Consider the following 12,817-nt stretch of genomic DNA (forward strand, 5'->3'; position numbering starts at 1 on the left):
TTTTTTTTTTTTTTTTTTTTTGTGGCTGGCCAATTCGGGGATCTGTGACCTTGGTGATACAAGGCTCTACTCTGACCAACCTAGCTAACCGGCCAGCTCCTTGCCATGCCTCTTTTTGCCACATCTCTGTTAGAGGAGAGGATTGAGAGTTGCCATGAGGCTTAAACAATGTGTTGTGGGTTCAGGGTTTGGTGTAGAAAATGTTCATGAAAGAGCAGCACTGATTTTCATTGGCAGCAGCAGCAGCAGCAGCAGCATAGAGGCACACGTCAGTGTCATGCAGAAAAGCACGGGCTCAGGGGCCACATGGCATGGGTTGGGATACCAGCTCCATTTATGAGCTGTGTGACCTGGGCCGGTGACTACACCTCTCTGTGCCTCAGTTTCCTCAGCTATGAAGTGTGAATAATCTTATTACCGATGTCAGAGAGTTGTTATGAAGAGCCATTGAGTTAATTGATATAAAGGACTTAGTGCCTGGCACATAGTAAACAATTAAGACACGTTAGCTATTTTAGTTTTATCATCATTAATAAGCCAGGACTCAGTTAAAACCTGTGATGTGGAGTGGGAGGAGGGGGTAAGCCTCCAGTCTAGGGTCAGGAGGCCAAGAAGGACTAGGGTTGCTGAAGTCCGTGTTCCTCAGAGTCAGGATAGGTCTGGGACATTGTGGGTGGGGCCCTCAGGTTTAAGGGGCCCAATTCCATGCCCACTCAGATCCCAAGCACCCTCTTGTCCTACCCTGTTCTTCTCTCATAGCTATGCCCGTCGAGACAGCCCCACCTACGATCCCTATAAGCGGTAAGTCCCTGGAGGTCCAGGGAAAGGCACCCAGGGAGCCCCCTGATGGAGGGGCAGGGGTGGGGAGGAGGAGTGGGAGACTTACCTTGCTAGGGTCCCCAGGATCACAGACTGCATGATATGAGGGAAGGTTGTGGGTTGGAATCTTTTTTGTTGTTGTCGGCTCCTGGTGGTACAGGGCTTGAACCTTGGACATTGGTGTTATCAGTACCATGCTCTAACCAATGGAGCTAACTGGCCAAACCCAACACATCCATTTCTCATAACGGTGTAAAATCCATATAATTTTTTGTCATTCCCTTTCCTGGTTATTTCACAAAGCCTCCCAAATGGTGAATCAAGTCCTAATAGAGATTGGGTTTCTATCTGTCCTTCTGGATCCGTTCCTCTGTGCTGGCTTTCTGGTGTTGCTGTGTGACCCATGATTGTCATTTCTGGTGCTCTGCAGTGTTTCATTCACTGGTGGACAGGCTTGAGGAGCCTAGGCAATTGAGCTGCCTTCTCTCTGCCCTGTAGGTCACCCTCAGAATCTAGCTCTGAGTCTCGCTCCCGCTCCCGCTCCCCAACCCCAGGCCGGGAGGAGAAGATCACGTTCATCACCAGTTTTGGGGGCAGCGACGAGGAGGCAGCTGCAGCTGCAGCTGCCGCAGCCGCATCAGGGGCTGCCACAGGGAAGCTCCCCGCACCCCCCCAGCCTGGCGGCCCCACACCAGGACGTAATGCCAGCGCCCGGTCGGTAACGCTCACGCTGCCCGCCCTACACCCCAGCCACCATGGGGGGGATCCAGGGCAGAGGGGGAGCCACGGCCCAGGCCTATGCTGACTGGCCGTCCATGCCCCGCCTGCAGCCGCCGCTCCTCCTCCTCATCCTCTTCTTCTGCCTCGAGGACCTCCAGCTCCCGCTCCAGCTCCCGTTCCAGCTCCCGCTCCCGCCGAGGCGGGGGCTACTACCGCTCAGGCCGCCATGCCCGTTCCCGCTCGCGTTCCTGGTCCCGCTCGAGGTCTCGCTCCCGTCGCTATTCCCGTTCTCGCAGCCGGGGCCGGCGGCACTCAGGTGGGGGCTCCCGAGACGGACACCGCTACTCCCGCTCACCTGCCCGGCGTGGTGGTTATGGACCCCGGCGCAGAAGCAGGTGTGTGCCACTGTGTGCACGTGGGGGGCAGGGCCTAGGGCAGGAATGGACTCCCATCTTGATCTCTTGGAGTCCTGCTCTGAGGGAGACCTAGCCACCACACTCAGAGAACACTGAGTCTGAGCGGGGAGGCACAGACCACTGCTTTTTTCTCAGGAAGCTCTCTGTTTGGAGGGGGAGGTGTAAGCGAGCCCATTCTGTTCAGGGAGTGCCAAGCATGGCAACCGTAGGGCTGGAGCCCAGCCGTCCTTCTCAGGGACTCAGTTGAGGGGAAGAGACTGAGTACCTCTTGCCACTGGGCACGTCTGTCTCTGCCGTCAGAAGTTCCCAGGCCAAGGCAACTAGAAGTGTGGGTCGCTCCAGGGAGTTCTGTGGCTCGCAGTGAGGGACTAAAGCCCTAAAGGCTGAGGAAACCCCTTGGAAAGGCAGTCCTGTGTGTGCTCAGTGATAGAGGGTGGGGCAGAAGAATCAAAACAGGTCTTTTTGGAGGAGGCAGAGTTTAATGTGAGCAGTGTGAATGGATGGTTGAGGAAATAAAAGTTATTTGGGGACTGGAGCATGCTTCTGCTTCAGGTTCCCTTGCCTGGTAGGATCAGGGCTGCTCTTACAAAACCAGTGAGGCTTGCTGGGTGAGAGCATGGACTTCAGAGCAACTGCCTGGGTGTGAACTCTGGCCCTGCTAGCAAACTCTGGGCCTCGTTTCTTCATCTGTTAAATAGAGAAGATAATAGCGTCCACTTCACTGAGTCAATATGGAGGTGTAACGAGTAATTCCATGTAAAGCATTTAGAACAGGGTACCACTGGGTGAGTACTGTTACTATCATCAGAATTATTACTTATGTTACTGTAGCGTGTATCACCATGTCAGCTACCTACAGAGTCTGGCAGGTCAGATAGAAGGGCCAGGTGGATCCTGGTGAACTGGCAAGCACATGTTCCATCCTGTGAAGTCGCGGACCACTCAGAGGCAGGCCTAGTCCTGCCCAGTCTTTGGTTTCTCAAGAGAAGTTGAGAGTCTGGACTTTTAAAGGATGGCTCTTGTTTTCTTAGTATTGACAACAAACTTTAGTTTTGTAATAACCCAAGACAGCTCAAGCAGTCTGTCTGTGGCCTGGAATTGGTTTCCAGGTCATTCCTTGTAGTAGCCTGACCCAAGGTGACAATAGGAGAAAGGCTGGGAACAGGAGTTGGGGCCTGGTAACATCCTGAATGTCAGCCTGAGTGAGTCCTTGCTGGAGAGTCCCACGAGAGTCCTGAGCAAGGAGAGGATGGGGCTTTGAGTCCCCAGACTGGAACTTGTGGGTCTGTGCTGAGAGCAGTGGGAGTGAAGGCGTGGTCCCCACTAGTGCTGAAACCCTGGACCCCAGCAAGATGAGGTGGGTGAGGGTGTACATGAGGTCGCCCTGAAACACCTCCTGTGTGCCATGAGCTGGACCCAGCACAGAAAGGGGGAGCCACCCAGCCAAATCCTGCCCCCCTGAGGTCACCTCCCAGGAAGTTGGCAAGTGGGTGTCTAGAGAGGGAGAAGTGAAATGGCTCAGGCACAGCTGATGGCATGAGGTGCTGTCTTAGGCTGGTTGTATCTAGAGGGTGATCTTTGTCCAGAGGCTGAGGGAGGCCAGGGAGCAGCTCTGGGGATTCTAAGGAAAAGTGATAGGAGAGAAGTCGAGGGAGTCCTGCCTGGATACACAGGGCCTTGCAAAGGACTGTAGATTTGGAGCCAGGGGAGGGGTGCTGATGGCATCCCTGGAGCCTCACGGCCCGCCTCCTGCCCCGCTGCACCCCCAGGAGCCGCTCCCGTTCAGGGGACCGCTACAGGCGGGGTGGCCGGGGCCCCAGACACCACAGCAGTAGTCGCAGTCGTAGCCGCAGCAGCTGGTCCCTCAGCCCGTCCCGCAGTCGTAGCCTGACTCGCAGCCACAGCCACAGTCCCAGCCCCAGCCCGAGCCACAGCCGCAGCCGCAGCCGCAGCCGCAGCCGCAGCCGCAGCCAGAGTCACTCGCCATCGCCCCCAAGAGAGAAGATGACTAGGCCAGCAGCGTCCCCTGCTGTGGGCGAGAAGCTGAAAAAGTGAGCAGGGCAGGTCTGGGGGACAAGGGTTGTGACGCCTTAGGTGGGGAGAGTGAACCCCACTGTTGTCTTTTTGAAGGGAACTTGGTTCTACCCCAGGAGGTCTGAGGGAGACACGGCCCTGACCTGGGAGGGTGGGTCCAAGGGGGACACAGCCCTGACCTGGGGGGTTCTGAGGAGTAAAGCCCATGTCTTGGAGGGTCAGCAGAGTCACGGCCTTGTCTTGGGCGAGGGGCCAGAGGGGGGCATGGGCCTGTCTTGGAGGTTTTGTGGGGACATGAACCTGTACTGAGGGGTCTGAGAGGAAGATGGTTGTTCCGTCGAGGGGGTGGGGGAGGGGCCTCAGACCCATGCCCTTGGCTGTCTGGTCTGAAGGCAGTGCTAAGGCTGTGGAGTCACGTGGCAGCTGCCCTTTCCTCCTCCCAACCATGCCCTCTGGCCTCCTCCCACCCAGGACCGAGCCTGCCGCTGGTAAAGAGACAGGAGCTGCCAAAGTCAGTAAGAATTTGGAACTCGCCCGTCTAAATCCCGCCAGCAGCAGTGCCCAAGAGCTGGGCCCGGTGGGCCTGCAGGGGGGGCCCGGGTGGACCAGGAGATCCAGCCCCAAGGATTGGGGGGGCAAAGGGAGGTCTGCCACCATAAGAACTGTGTCCCCTACTCTCCTCACTGTATTTTAGGACTTCATTGTCCCTGAGCCTCCCAGAGCCTCAGCCTCATGGCGGGTGTCCGCAGCTTGCCCTTCCTCCCCAGTTTCCCCCACAAGTCCTAGGTTCTTGGCTGAGGTGGTTTGTGGGAGTTCTGTGACACCCACCCCCTCTCCTGTCTTTCTCCCCCTTCCCCAGCCCAAGCTGACACCGCAGGAGAAGCTGAAGCTGAGGATGCAGAAGGCTCTGAACAGGCAGTGTATGTCCCACCATCTGTCCCTTCAGGTCTTCCCAGCTCCTCTTCCTCTGCCAGTGGAAGCAAGCAGAAGACCCAGCCCCAGCCTCAGGGAGACCTTGCCCTTTCTTAGAGAGGCAGGCATAGACAAGCAGGCACTTCAGGGAGGAGTGTGTTTGCTTCCTGCCCTGCTGCCACCATGCTGAGGGCCTCAGCAGTCTGAGCTCAGGTTCTTCATCTTAGAAAGTGGTGCTCTGGGCCGGCCCGTGGCTCACTCGGGAGGCTGTGGTGCTGATAACACCAAGGCCACGGGTTCGGATCCCCTATAGGGATGGCCGGTTCGCTCGCTGGCTGAACGTGGTGCTGACAACACCAAGTCAAGGGTTAAGACCCCCTTACCGGTCATCTTTAAAAAAAAAAAAAATGAAAGTGGTGCTCTGAGGGCCCCCCTCAGCCACCATGTCCCTTCCTCCCTACAGTCAAGGCAGATAAGAAGGCGGCTCAGGAGAAGATGATACAGCAGGAGCATGAGCGGCAGGTGAGTGTGGGAAGGGAGAGGTAGGGCATGGGTGAGGTGCTGGGCCCAGCCGTGCCTCAAAGCCACCTCTGTTATAGGAGCGGGAGGACGAGCTTCGAGCCATGGCCCGCAAGATACGGATGAAGTAAGGCCGTCCCCCACTACCTGTATTGTGGCCACAGCCACCTGGTGCTTCTGGTCACTTAGCCTTCCCACCACCCAGCCCTCTCTAGAGCCTTGCCTGAGCCTCTGTGGGTGCATGCAGCTACCTCTGTTATAGGAGCGGGAGGACGAGCTTCGAGCCATGGCCCGCAAGATACGGATGAAGTAAGGCCATCCCCCACTACCTGTATTGTGGCCACAGCCACCTGGTGCTTCTGGCCACTTAGCCTTCCCACCACCCAGCCCTCTCTAGAGCCTTGCCTGAGCCTCTGTGGGTGCATGAAAGTCAGACCTCGCCTGGCCCTCAGGGTGGTGCCCAGCCACCCTTTTTTTCCTCCCTCTGTCCTCAGCTTAGATCCAGCCACTATGACCTCTTCCCAGCTAACCTGGCCTCCAAGCTTACGTGGCCACTGCAGTTCTCTTAGCCTGGCAAGCTTTTCCCCAGATACTACCACTGTGGGTCTTTCTCCTGTCTGAGCCTAAGTTTGCTCATTTACTAAATGGAAATGGATGGAATCATTGTCCTACCTCACAGGCTTGTTAGGAGGCTTCTGCAGATAAGGCACCCAATAAATGTAGCCTTTAGGCTTTCTAATCCTGGTCATTCTGATGGAGGCCAATTAAGCACACAGCATATGTAGGTCCCCAAACTGGCAGGAAGTGATGGAACTGTCTAGCCCTCCCTTCGGTTTGTTCAGCAAGGCTTTCCTAGCAAGGCAGTCTCTGCCCGCCAGTGTCCCTCTCTGAGCCTTAGTGTCTCTACTTCCAAGTGGGGATAGTAGCAGTACCTCCCCCCTTGGTTTACTGTTTTACTTGGACTAGGGTGTCAGAAGCACAAATGCTCACTCCTTCTACTTTGTTGCCTCCCCCTTCTCCCTGCAGGGAGCGGGAACGCCGAGAGAAGGAGAGAGAAGAATGGGAACGCCAGTACAGCCGGCAGAGCCGCTCGCCCTCCCCCCGTTACAGTGAGTACCCACTCGGTTGGGAGAAGTGTCAAAGTCAAACAGGCTTACAAAAAACCATGGTACATTTTCCATGTTAGTGTCCCATAAATTAAAGCTCTTAAGCTATGTGCGCACACAGATGGGTACATGCTTGCAATATGATTGCTTCAGTCATAAGGTAATTGCAAGAATTAGAATAAATGTTCATTCTCAGCACATTGGTGTGGGCTGGTGGGGGTTGTAGGTTGCAGTCAGTGGACTCACTGGAAGCCTTGGTGTCACCTCAGTTGGAGACACCAAAAGTCCAACCTTGAGGACCCTTTCTCCAGGCCAGGAAAGCGCTCCTGACCCCTTGGGCATTTGCTTTGTCTTCACCCATCCTCATTTTCTTTTCAGGTCGAGAATACAGCTCTTCTAGAAGGTAAGGAAGCCAGCCCAGCTCCCTAGGGTAACCTCCCACCTCTCTGGGAAATTACACTTGGCCTTTCGTGGGAGATCCAGGCCCTGATTCCTCCATCCCTACCCTGCACCCCTCCAGTTAGAGGGCTGGTCTCATCCTTTAGGGGGCATCCCTCCTGTGCAGCTGAGTCCCATGATCACTGAAGTCTCAAGTCCCCAAGCGTGTTGGTGCCTGCATGCATGACAAGGCTCCCTGCTTCCTGTCTCACCCTCACGGGGACCCTCCCTTTCTCTCTCTAGGCGCTCAAGGTCCCGATCCCGAAGCCCCCATTACCGACATTAGGCAGAAGAGGGGGGAGCAGAGGGACAAGGGGTTGGGAAGCAGGGCTCAAGCTGTGATGCTGCTGGGTTTTGCTCATGAAATAAAAGCAAACATTATTTAATTCCCTTCACCTGGTTTCAGTGTTGTCTGTGGATGGTATAGGGCTCTCAAATCCCACTGCCCACCAGCCAGCAGGGCCACCTGGGGAAGGAACTTGTTGGATTTACAAGGCAGGTGCCAGTGTTGCCTGTGTGGGAAGTCCTGCCCATATGTAGATATCTAAATGGCAGCTCCATGTTAATCAGAACTGCTGAGTGAGTCAGACAGTACCTGCTATGGGTTGGTGAGGCCTGCTTAAAAGGCAGGGGGCACAATCCAGTAGGAAAAGGATCCAGACCTGCTTTCAATTGTGGACATGGGGTGCCAGCCCAGCATGTGGAGGATGGGCTGGGACTTCACCCAGAAGCCTCTGGTGACAGGTCCAGGCCTCTCCCCACCCTCGACTTGGCCCCTGCCCTGGCCTCGCCCATGCCAGGAACCGGGAGCACAGCTTTCTGTGCCAGTCCTTCTGTGCCCCAGGCACTGGGGGCTGGCTTTTCCCCTCACCCCCTCACTCTAAACCGGTCTGTCCAGCCGTCCACCCCGAGGAGCCTCCTACCCCACCTCAGACACCCCAAGAAAGCCAGAGTCCAAACGTGTGTGTAAAGAGGGAAGGACAATTTACTTGCAGAAGGGAAGGACAAGGAGGTCATGTGTAGATAGCAGTACTGGGGACAGCAGGGAGGGCACCCCTGCATTCAGGTCTCCATGCCTGCCTCAGGGTGCTTCTGCCGCAGGTGTTTGTCCAGGGTCGCACGTAGACCGAAGGGTACACAGCAGTGGGGGCACTCAAAGCGGGTGCTGCCAGGCCCCAGGCCATGCATGCGGCGGTGGCGGTTGAGCTTGCTGCTCTGGGCGCAGGCATAGGGGCAGAGCTCACAGGTATAGGGCCGCTCGCCAGTGTGCGAGCGCCGGTGCACTGTTAGGTTACTGCTGTTGGCAAAATACTTCCCACAGAACTCACAGCTGCTGCCAGGCCCGCGGCTCTTGCCCACTGACTTGGGCATCTTCTTGGGTGACTTCTTCTGGCTCTTTGCAGTGTCAGTTCTCAGTTCCTTGGTGACAGCTCCCCAACTGTCCCCACTGGGGCCTGCCTGAGCTCCACTGCCAGGAGCCCCAGGTTCCTGGACACCTGCTGTATCGGCAGCTCCAGCCCCCTCTCCACCACTGCACTGGAGGGTGCTGGCCGGGGCAGCAGCATGGGCAGCTGGCTCTGGAGGGGCAGCAGAGGCCTGTTCCTGGCTGGTATCAGCCATGCAGGGGCTCTGGGATGGCAGCTGCCTGTGGGTCTTCTTGTGGCGATTGAGCTTGCTGCTTTGGGCACAGGCATAGGGACACTGGTCACAGGCATAGGGCCGCTCACCCGTGTGGGAGCGCATGTGCACCTTGAGGTTGCTGAAGGAGCTGAGGGTCTTCTTGCACACAGGGCAGGTGGGGATCCGCCGGGTGAGGCTGCTCATGCGGGGGCCCTGAGCCTCAGCTGCTGGCCCCACCACTGCCGACACAGCTGCGGCCACCTCAGCCAGGCCCAGCAGCGGGGCCTCTGGGGCTTCTGATTCCGTCTGGTAAATGGACAGTCCATGGTCCCACTGGGCATGGCGCAGCAGTTTCCAGGCTTGCGTGAACTGCCTGCCACAGCGAAGGCAGCTCAAGGCCTTCAGGTCCTCACGTTCTGGGGAGAAGAGAAAGGGGCAGAGTGTTAGTGATGATGGGTAGATGTAATAGTAGTTACAGTTCACTGCTGCCAGTTGGACACATTCTGTGGTAAAGGTTCTATTCCACGGCTTAGGACTCAGCCAAACAAGACAGACAAAATGCCCTGCCCTCAGGAAGCTTGATGTTCAGAGGAAAGGTGGGCAGACAAGAAGCAAGGAAAATCTGTGGAGTTGGTGCCAACTACATGAAAATTTTAAAAGAAAAGTTGTTAAAGCAGAGTGAGGGCTGATAACACCAAGGTAAAGGGTTCGGATCCCCATATGGCCAGCTGCCAAAAAAAAAAAGAATGAGGGAAAGAGGGACTGTGACTTTATATTGGGGAGATCAGGAAGGTCTTGCTGAAAAGCTGCCAAATTCTTCAGGCCAAGAAATAAGACTTTCGGGCCGGCCCGTGGCTCACTCGGTAGAGTGCGGTGCTGATAACACCAAGGCCATGGGTTCAGATCCCATATAGGGATGGCCGGTTCGCTCACTGGCTGAGCGTGGTGCTGACAACACCAAGTCAAGGGTTAAGATCCCCTTACCGGTCATCTTTAAAAAAAAATAATAATAATAAGACTTTCATATCCCAAAGGGGAAGCTGAGGCACAGAAAGGTATTTCCCTTAGGATATATGGCTTGGAAAGGGTGGAGCTGGGATTTCAATCCAGAAACCTGGAGGAGGGCAGGGGCTGGGGAACAGAGGTTTTCAAAAATTTTTGGTTTAATAATAAAAACAGCTCTTGGGACTGGCTGGTTAGCTCAGATGTTTTGCATGCTGCTGTGCTGATAACTCCAAGGTCCAGGGTTCGATCCCTCTACTGGCCAACCACCAAAATAAATAAATAAATAAAAACAGCTCTCGGGGCGACCCCGTGGCGCACTCGGGAGAGTGCGGCGCTGGGAGCGCAGCAGCGCCCCTCCGCAGGTTCGGATCCTATATAGGGATGACCAGTTCGCTCACAGCGCTCACTGGCTGAGTGCGGTCACCGCCGGTCTCAAAAAGGACAAAAAATAAATAAATAAATAAAAAATAAAAAAATAAAAACAGCTCTCAATTGCCAGGTCAGTTTCTCTGTGCCAGGCCCATGCTCAGGGCTTCCATACCTCATCTTGTTTTCCCCACCTTACAGAAGAGGGGCCAAGGTCTAGATGGGGGAGAAGGCTAAGCAGCCACCCAGTGAGAAGGTGGGGCAATGACCTAGGTCCCACTTTCTGCATGTATCCTAAATTAAGAAACCAAATTTGATGATTTCTCTAGACCCTCTGGGTACTGTCAATAGACACTTCTTAGATCCACTTCCCTTTAGATTTTCCAAATCCTAGACAGTCTTGGATGGGGTGGCCTTTGTGAATACAACACCAGACCAGGGTCAAGAGCACAGGCAGACACCGAGAGGGTCATTAGCTGAGTCTGCAACACCCACCTGCCCACAGTTCTCCAAGTCATGGAGTGTTTTGTTCCAGTAATTCCATCACAGCTCCTCTCTCGTCTGCCAGGCCGCCCTCCCTGCTCCAACTCTAAAGGTAATCCAATCACAGCCCTTCCTTCTCTCTCCCACTACTGGACCCTCCCTGGCCCAGCCCTGAATATAATTCCATTTCTCAAAAGTCCCAGGAGGGCATGGGTGGGGTGGGGGCTGGAAATCTGTAAGTATGGATAAGCCCCACAGCCAACACTGACCAAAAGCTGACCATGGGTCCAAGCACCATGTTAAGAATTTTAATTCCCTTCCAAGAGAAGAAACCCAGGTGTCCAGCACCCAGGACCTTGCTCAAACCAGGGGCTTCCCAGAACACATGGCTGGGAGATTCCATCAAGGAGGGAAGCCAGAAGCCCCTTCCCTGGCTCTGAACCACTGTGCCAGCGCCTCAATCAGAAGTGATAAAGAGATGGAAGGGGGTGGCAACCCCCACCTTCTAGCTAGCCTCTGCTCCCCCTCCCTCTGACCGCTGCCCTCCCAAGAGGTCTCTCCTACTGCCACCCTGGTCCAGCCACCTGGCCAGTTATTTCTAGCCAAGGGGAAGGAGAAGTGAAACCAGATTAGGGGTGTGTGTGTGTGGCAAATCCCCAGGCCAGTCTACTAGGGCTGGCCACACCCTGTGGGCGGCCCTCCTTCCTTGCTCAGCCCCCTGCCCCCACCCCTACTCCCTCACCACCACTAGTCCCAGCCCTAGGACGGGCTGGCCCTGGCCACGCCTAGGCTGCACCCGATGGGGGAGCCAGAAAGGGGAAGTAATGCTCAGTGCCCTGCCTGTCCAGCTCAGCCCCCTCTTCTGCAGGAAGCCCAGCCCTTGAACTTGAGAGGGGGACTGCACCAGGCTTTACTCACCTGAGTCCTGGTAGGGGCTGGGGCCTCTGAAGAGCTGACAGCCCAGCTTCTTGTGGTCCATGAAGGTAGTGATGGCCTCCAACGGGAAGGTCTGCAGGCAGCGGCCGCAGGTCAGCAGATCTTGGTGTTTGTCGGTCCAGGGCTGGCGGTCTGCAGGGAGGAAGCGGGTGGTGAGAGTGGGGTGGGGCCAGGATGGGGGCTGGAGGTTCCGAGGGAGAGGGGAAACCCGAAGGTCAGAAGGGGAGCTGAGGGCCAGGACCAGGAGAAGGAGATAAGTCAGGGCCAGGGGCCCATACCCAGAGGAGGGGTCCCACCCTAAGGTCAAAGGGAAGGGAGGCTGGGCCCGGGGCGGAGGTGGGGGCTACTCACCGGGAGGGTTCGGGGTCAGCGGCATCCACAGGCCCCGCTGGTTCTGCGCGAGGAGGGCGGCCCCGGCGGGCATGGGGCCGGCGTAGTGGCCGGGTTCGCCCCCGAACCGCCCCGGCGCGGACACCTCCTTCGGAAAGAAGGGCCCGAGCTCCGGGGCCTGTAGCGGCCGCGCGGATGGTTCAGGATTCACTTCGATGACGAGGTCCGGCATCTCCATCTCGTCGTCTGAGTTGGAAGCGGGCGCGGGGTCTACTCGGCGGGGCGTGCTGCCGGCCTTGCGGCGGGACATGAGTCGCGGGGCCTGGCGGGCTGGCGGGCGGAGGACGCGCGAGCCGTGCACGGTCAGACCGAGGCGCTCAGGTGAGTGACTGCGGCTACCGGCCGCGAACTCTTACACGTGCTGACCGCGCTGCGGCTCCGCCCCCTAGGGGCGGGGAGGGGAGGGGACGGGGCGGCCCCATAGGGGCCTCGCCTGCAGCCAAACTCAGTGAGGGCGGCGTGCAGCGCGTTTGGTTTATTGACCAAACTTAATCATACCGCGTTCACACAGCAAGGCATAGAAACGGCTATTCCTGATCCCATTTTAGAGCTAGTGAAACTAAGGCACCAGATGCCCACACGCACCCCAAAGAGAGAAAATGGTAGGCCACGTTTCTCATTAGGCGCCTAGTAGTAATCTGGCCTATTCCATTAAATGCATTACAATAAAAATTCGTTCGGCAAACATTTATTGAGCCTCTCCTGAGCACCAGGCTCTGTTCTGAAGCACTGGGGATATAGCAGTGAACAAAACAGACAATAGTCCCTGCCCTCACGGAGTTTGTACTATGGGGTGACACAATAAATAAGATAACTATGCAAATTATAGAGTGTCTTTATTTTTTATTTATTTATTTATTTATTTTAAAGATAACCAGTAAGGGGATCTTAACCCTTGACTTGGTGTTGTCAGCACCACACTCTCCCAGTGAGCGAACCGGCCATCCCTAAACATTTATTGAGCCTCTCCTGAGCACCAGGCTCTGTTCTGAAGCACTGGGGATATAGCAGTGAACAAAACAGACAATAGTCCCTGCCCTCACGGAGTTTGTA

The 12,817-nt window shown here is 56.1% G+C and overlaps 2 protein-coding genes across 2 annotated transcripts in view; one reads left to right on the forward strand and one right to left on the reverse strand.

Moving 5' to 3' along the window:
• The window catches only part of CLASRP (CLK4-associating serine/arginine rich protein), a 25,166-nt gene extending 17,807 nt beyond the window's left edge, over positions 1–7,359 (forward strand). Inside the window, exons 10-20 of the mRNA XM_008586601.1 lie at positions 760–801; positions 1,318–1,533; positions 1,650–1,934; positions 3,725–4,006; positions 4,461–4,500; positions 4,849–4,909; positions 5,365–5,423; positions 5,501–5,547; positions 6,447–6,529; positions 6,905–6,929; positions 7,208–7,359. Of these exons, the coding sequence (XP_008584823.1) occupies positions 760–801; positions 1,318–1,533; positions 1,650–1,934; positions 3,725–4,006; positions 4,461–4,500; positions 4,849–4,909; positions 5,365–5,423; positions 5,501–5,547; positions 6,447–6,529; positions 6,905–6,929; positions 7,208–7,250 (1,183 nt within the window). The 3' untranslated portion in view covers positions 7,251–7,359. The remainder of the gene's footprint in view (positions 1–759; positions 802–1,317; positions 1,534–1,649; positions 1,935–3,724; positions 4,007–4,460; positions 4,501–4,848; positions 4,910–5,364; positions 5,424–5,500; positions 5,548–6,446; positions 6,530–6,904; positions 6,930–7,207) is intronic.
• Positions 7,360–7,925: 566 nt separating this feature from the next.
• Positions 7,926–12,039, reverse strand: ZNF296 (zinc finger protein 296). The gene is made up of 3 exons (XM_008586602.1): positions 11,726–12,039; positions 11,357–11,506; positions 7,926–9,000 (listed from the first exon to the last, which is right to left on the reverse strand). Exons 1-3 carry the CDS (start codon positions 12,012–12,014, stop codon positions 8,027–8,029), a joined length of 1,413 nt encoding a protein of 470 aa, XP_008584824.1. The 5' UTR covers positions 12,015–12,039; the 3' UTR covers positions 7,926–8,026.
• Between the last annotated feature and the right edge of the window lie 778 nt (positions 12,040–12,817).

Source organism: Galeopterus variegatus, unplaced genomic scaffold, assembly GCF_000696425.1.
Source record: "Galeopterus variegatus unplaced genomic scaffold, G_variegatus-3.0.2 Scaffold4041, whole genome shotgun sequence".
In the NCBI taxonomy this organism is placed as follows: Eukaryota; Metazoa; Chordata; class Mammalia; order Dermoptera; family Cynocephalidae; genus Galeopterus; species Galeopterus variegatus.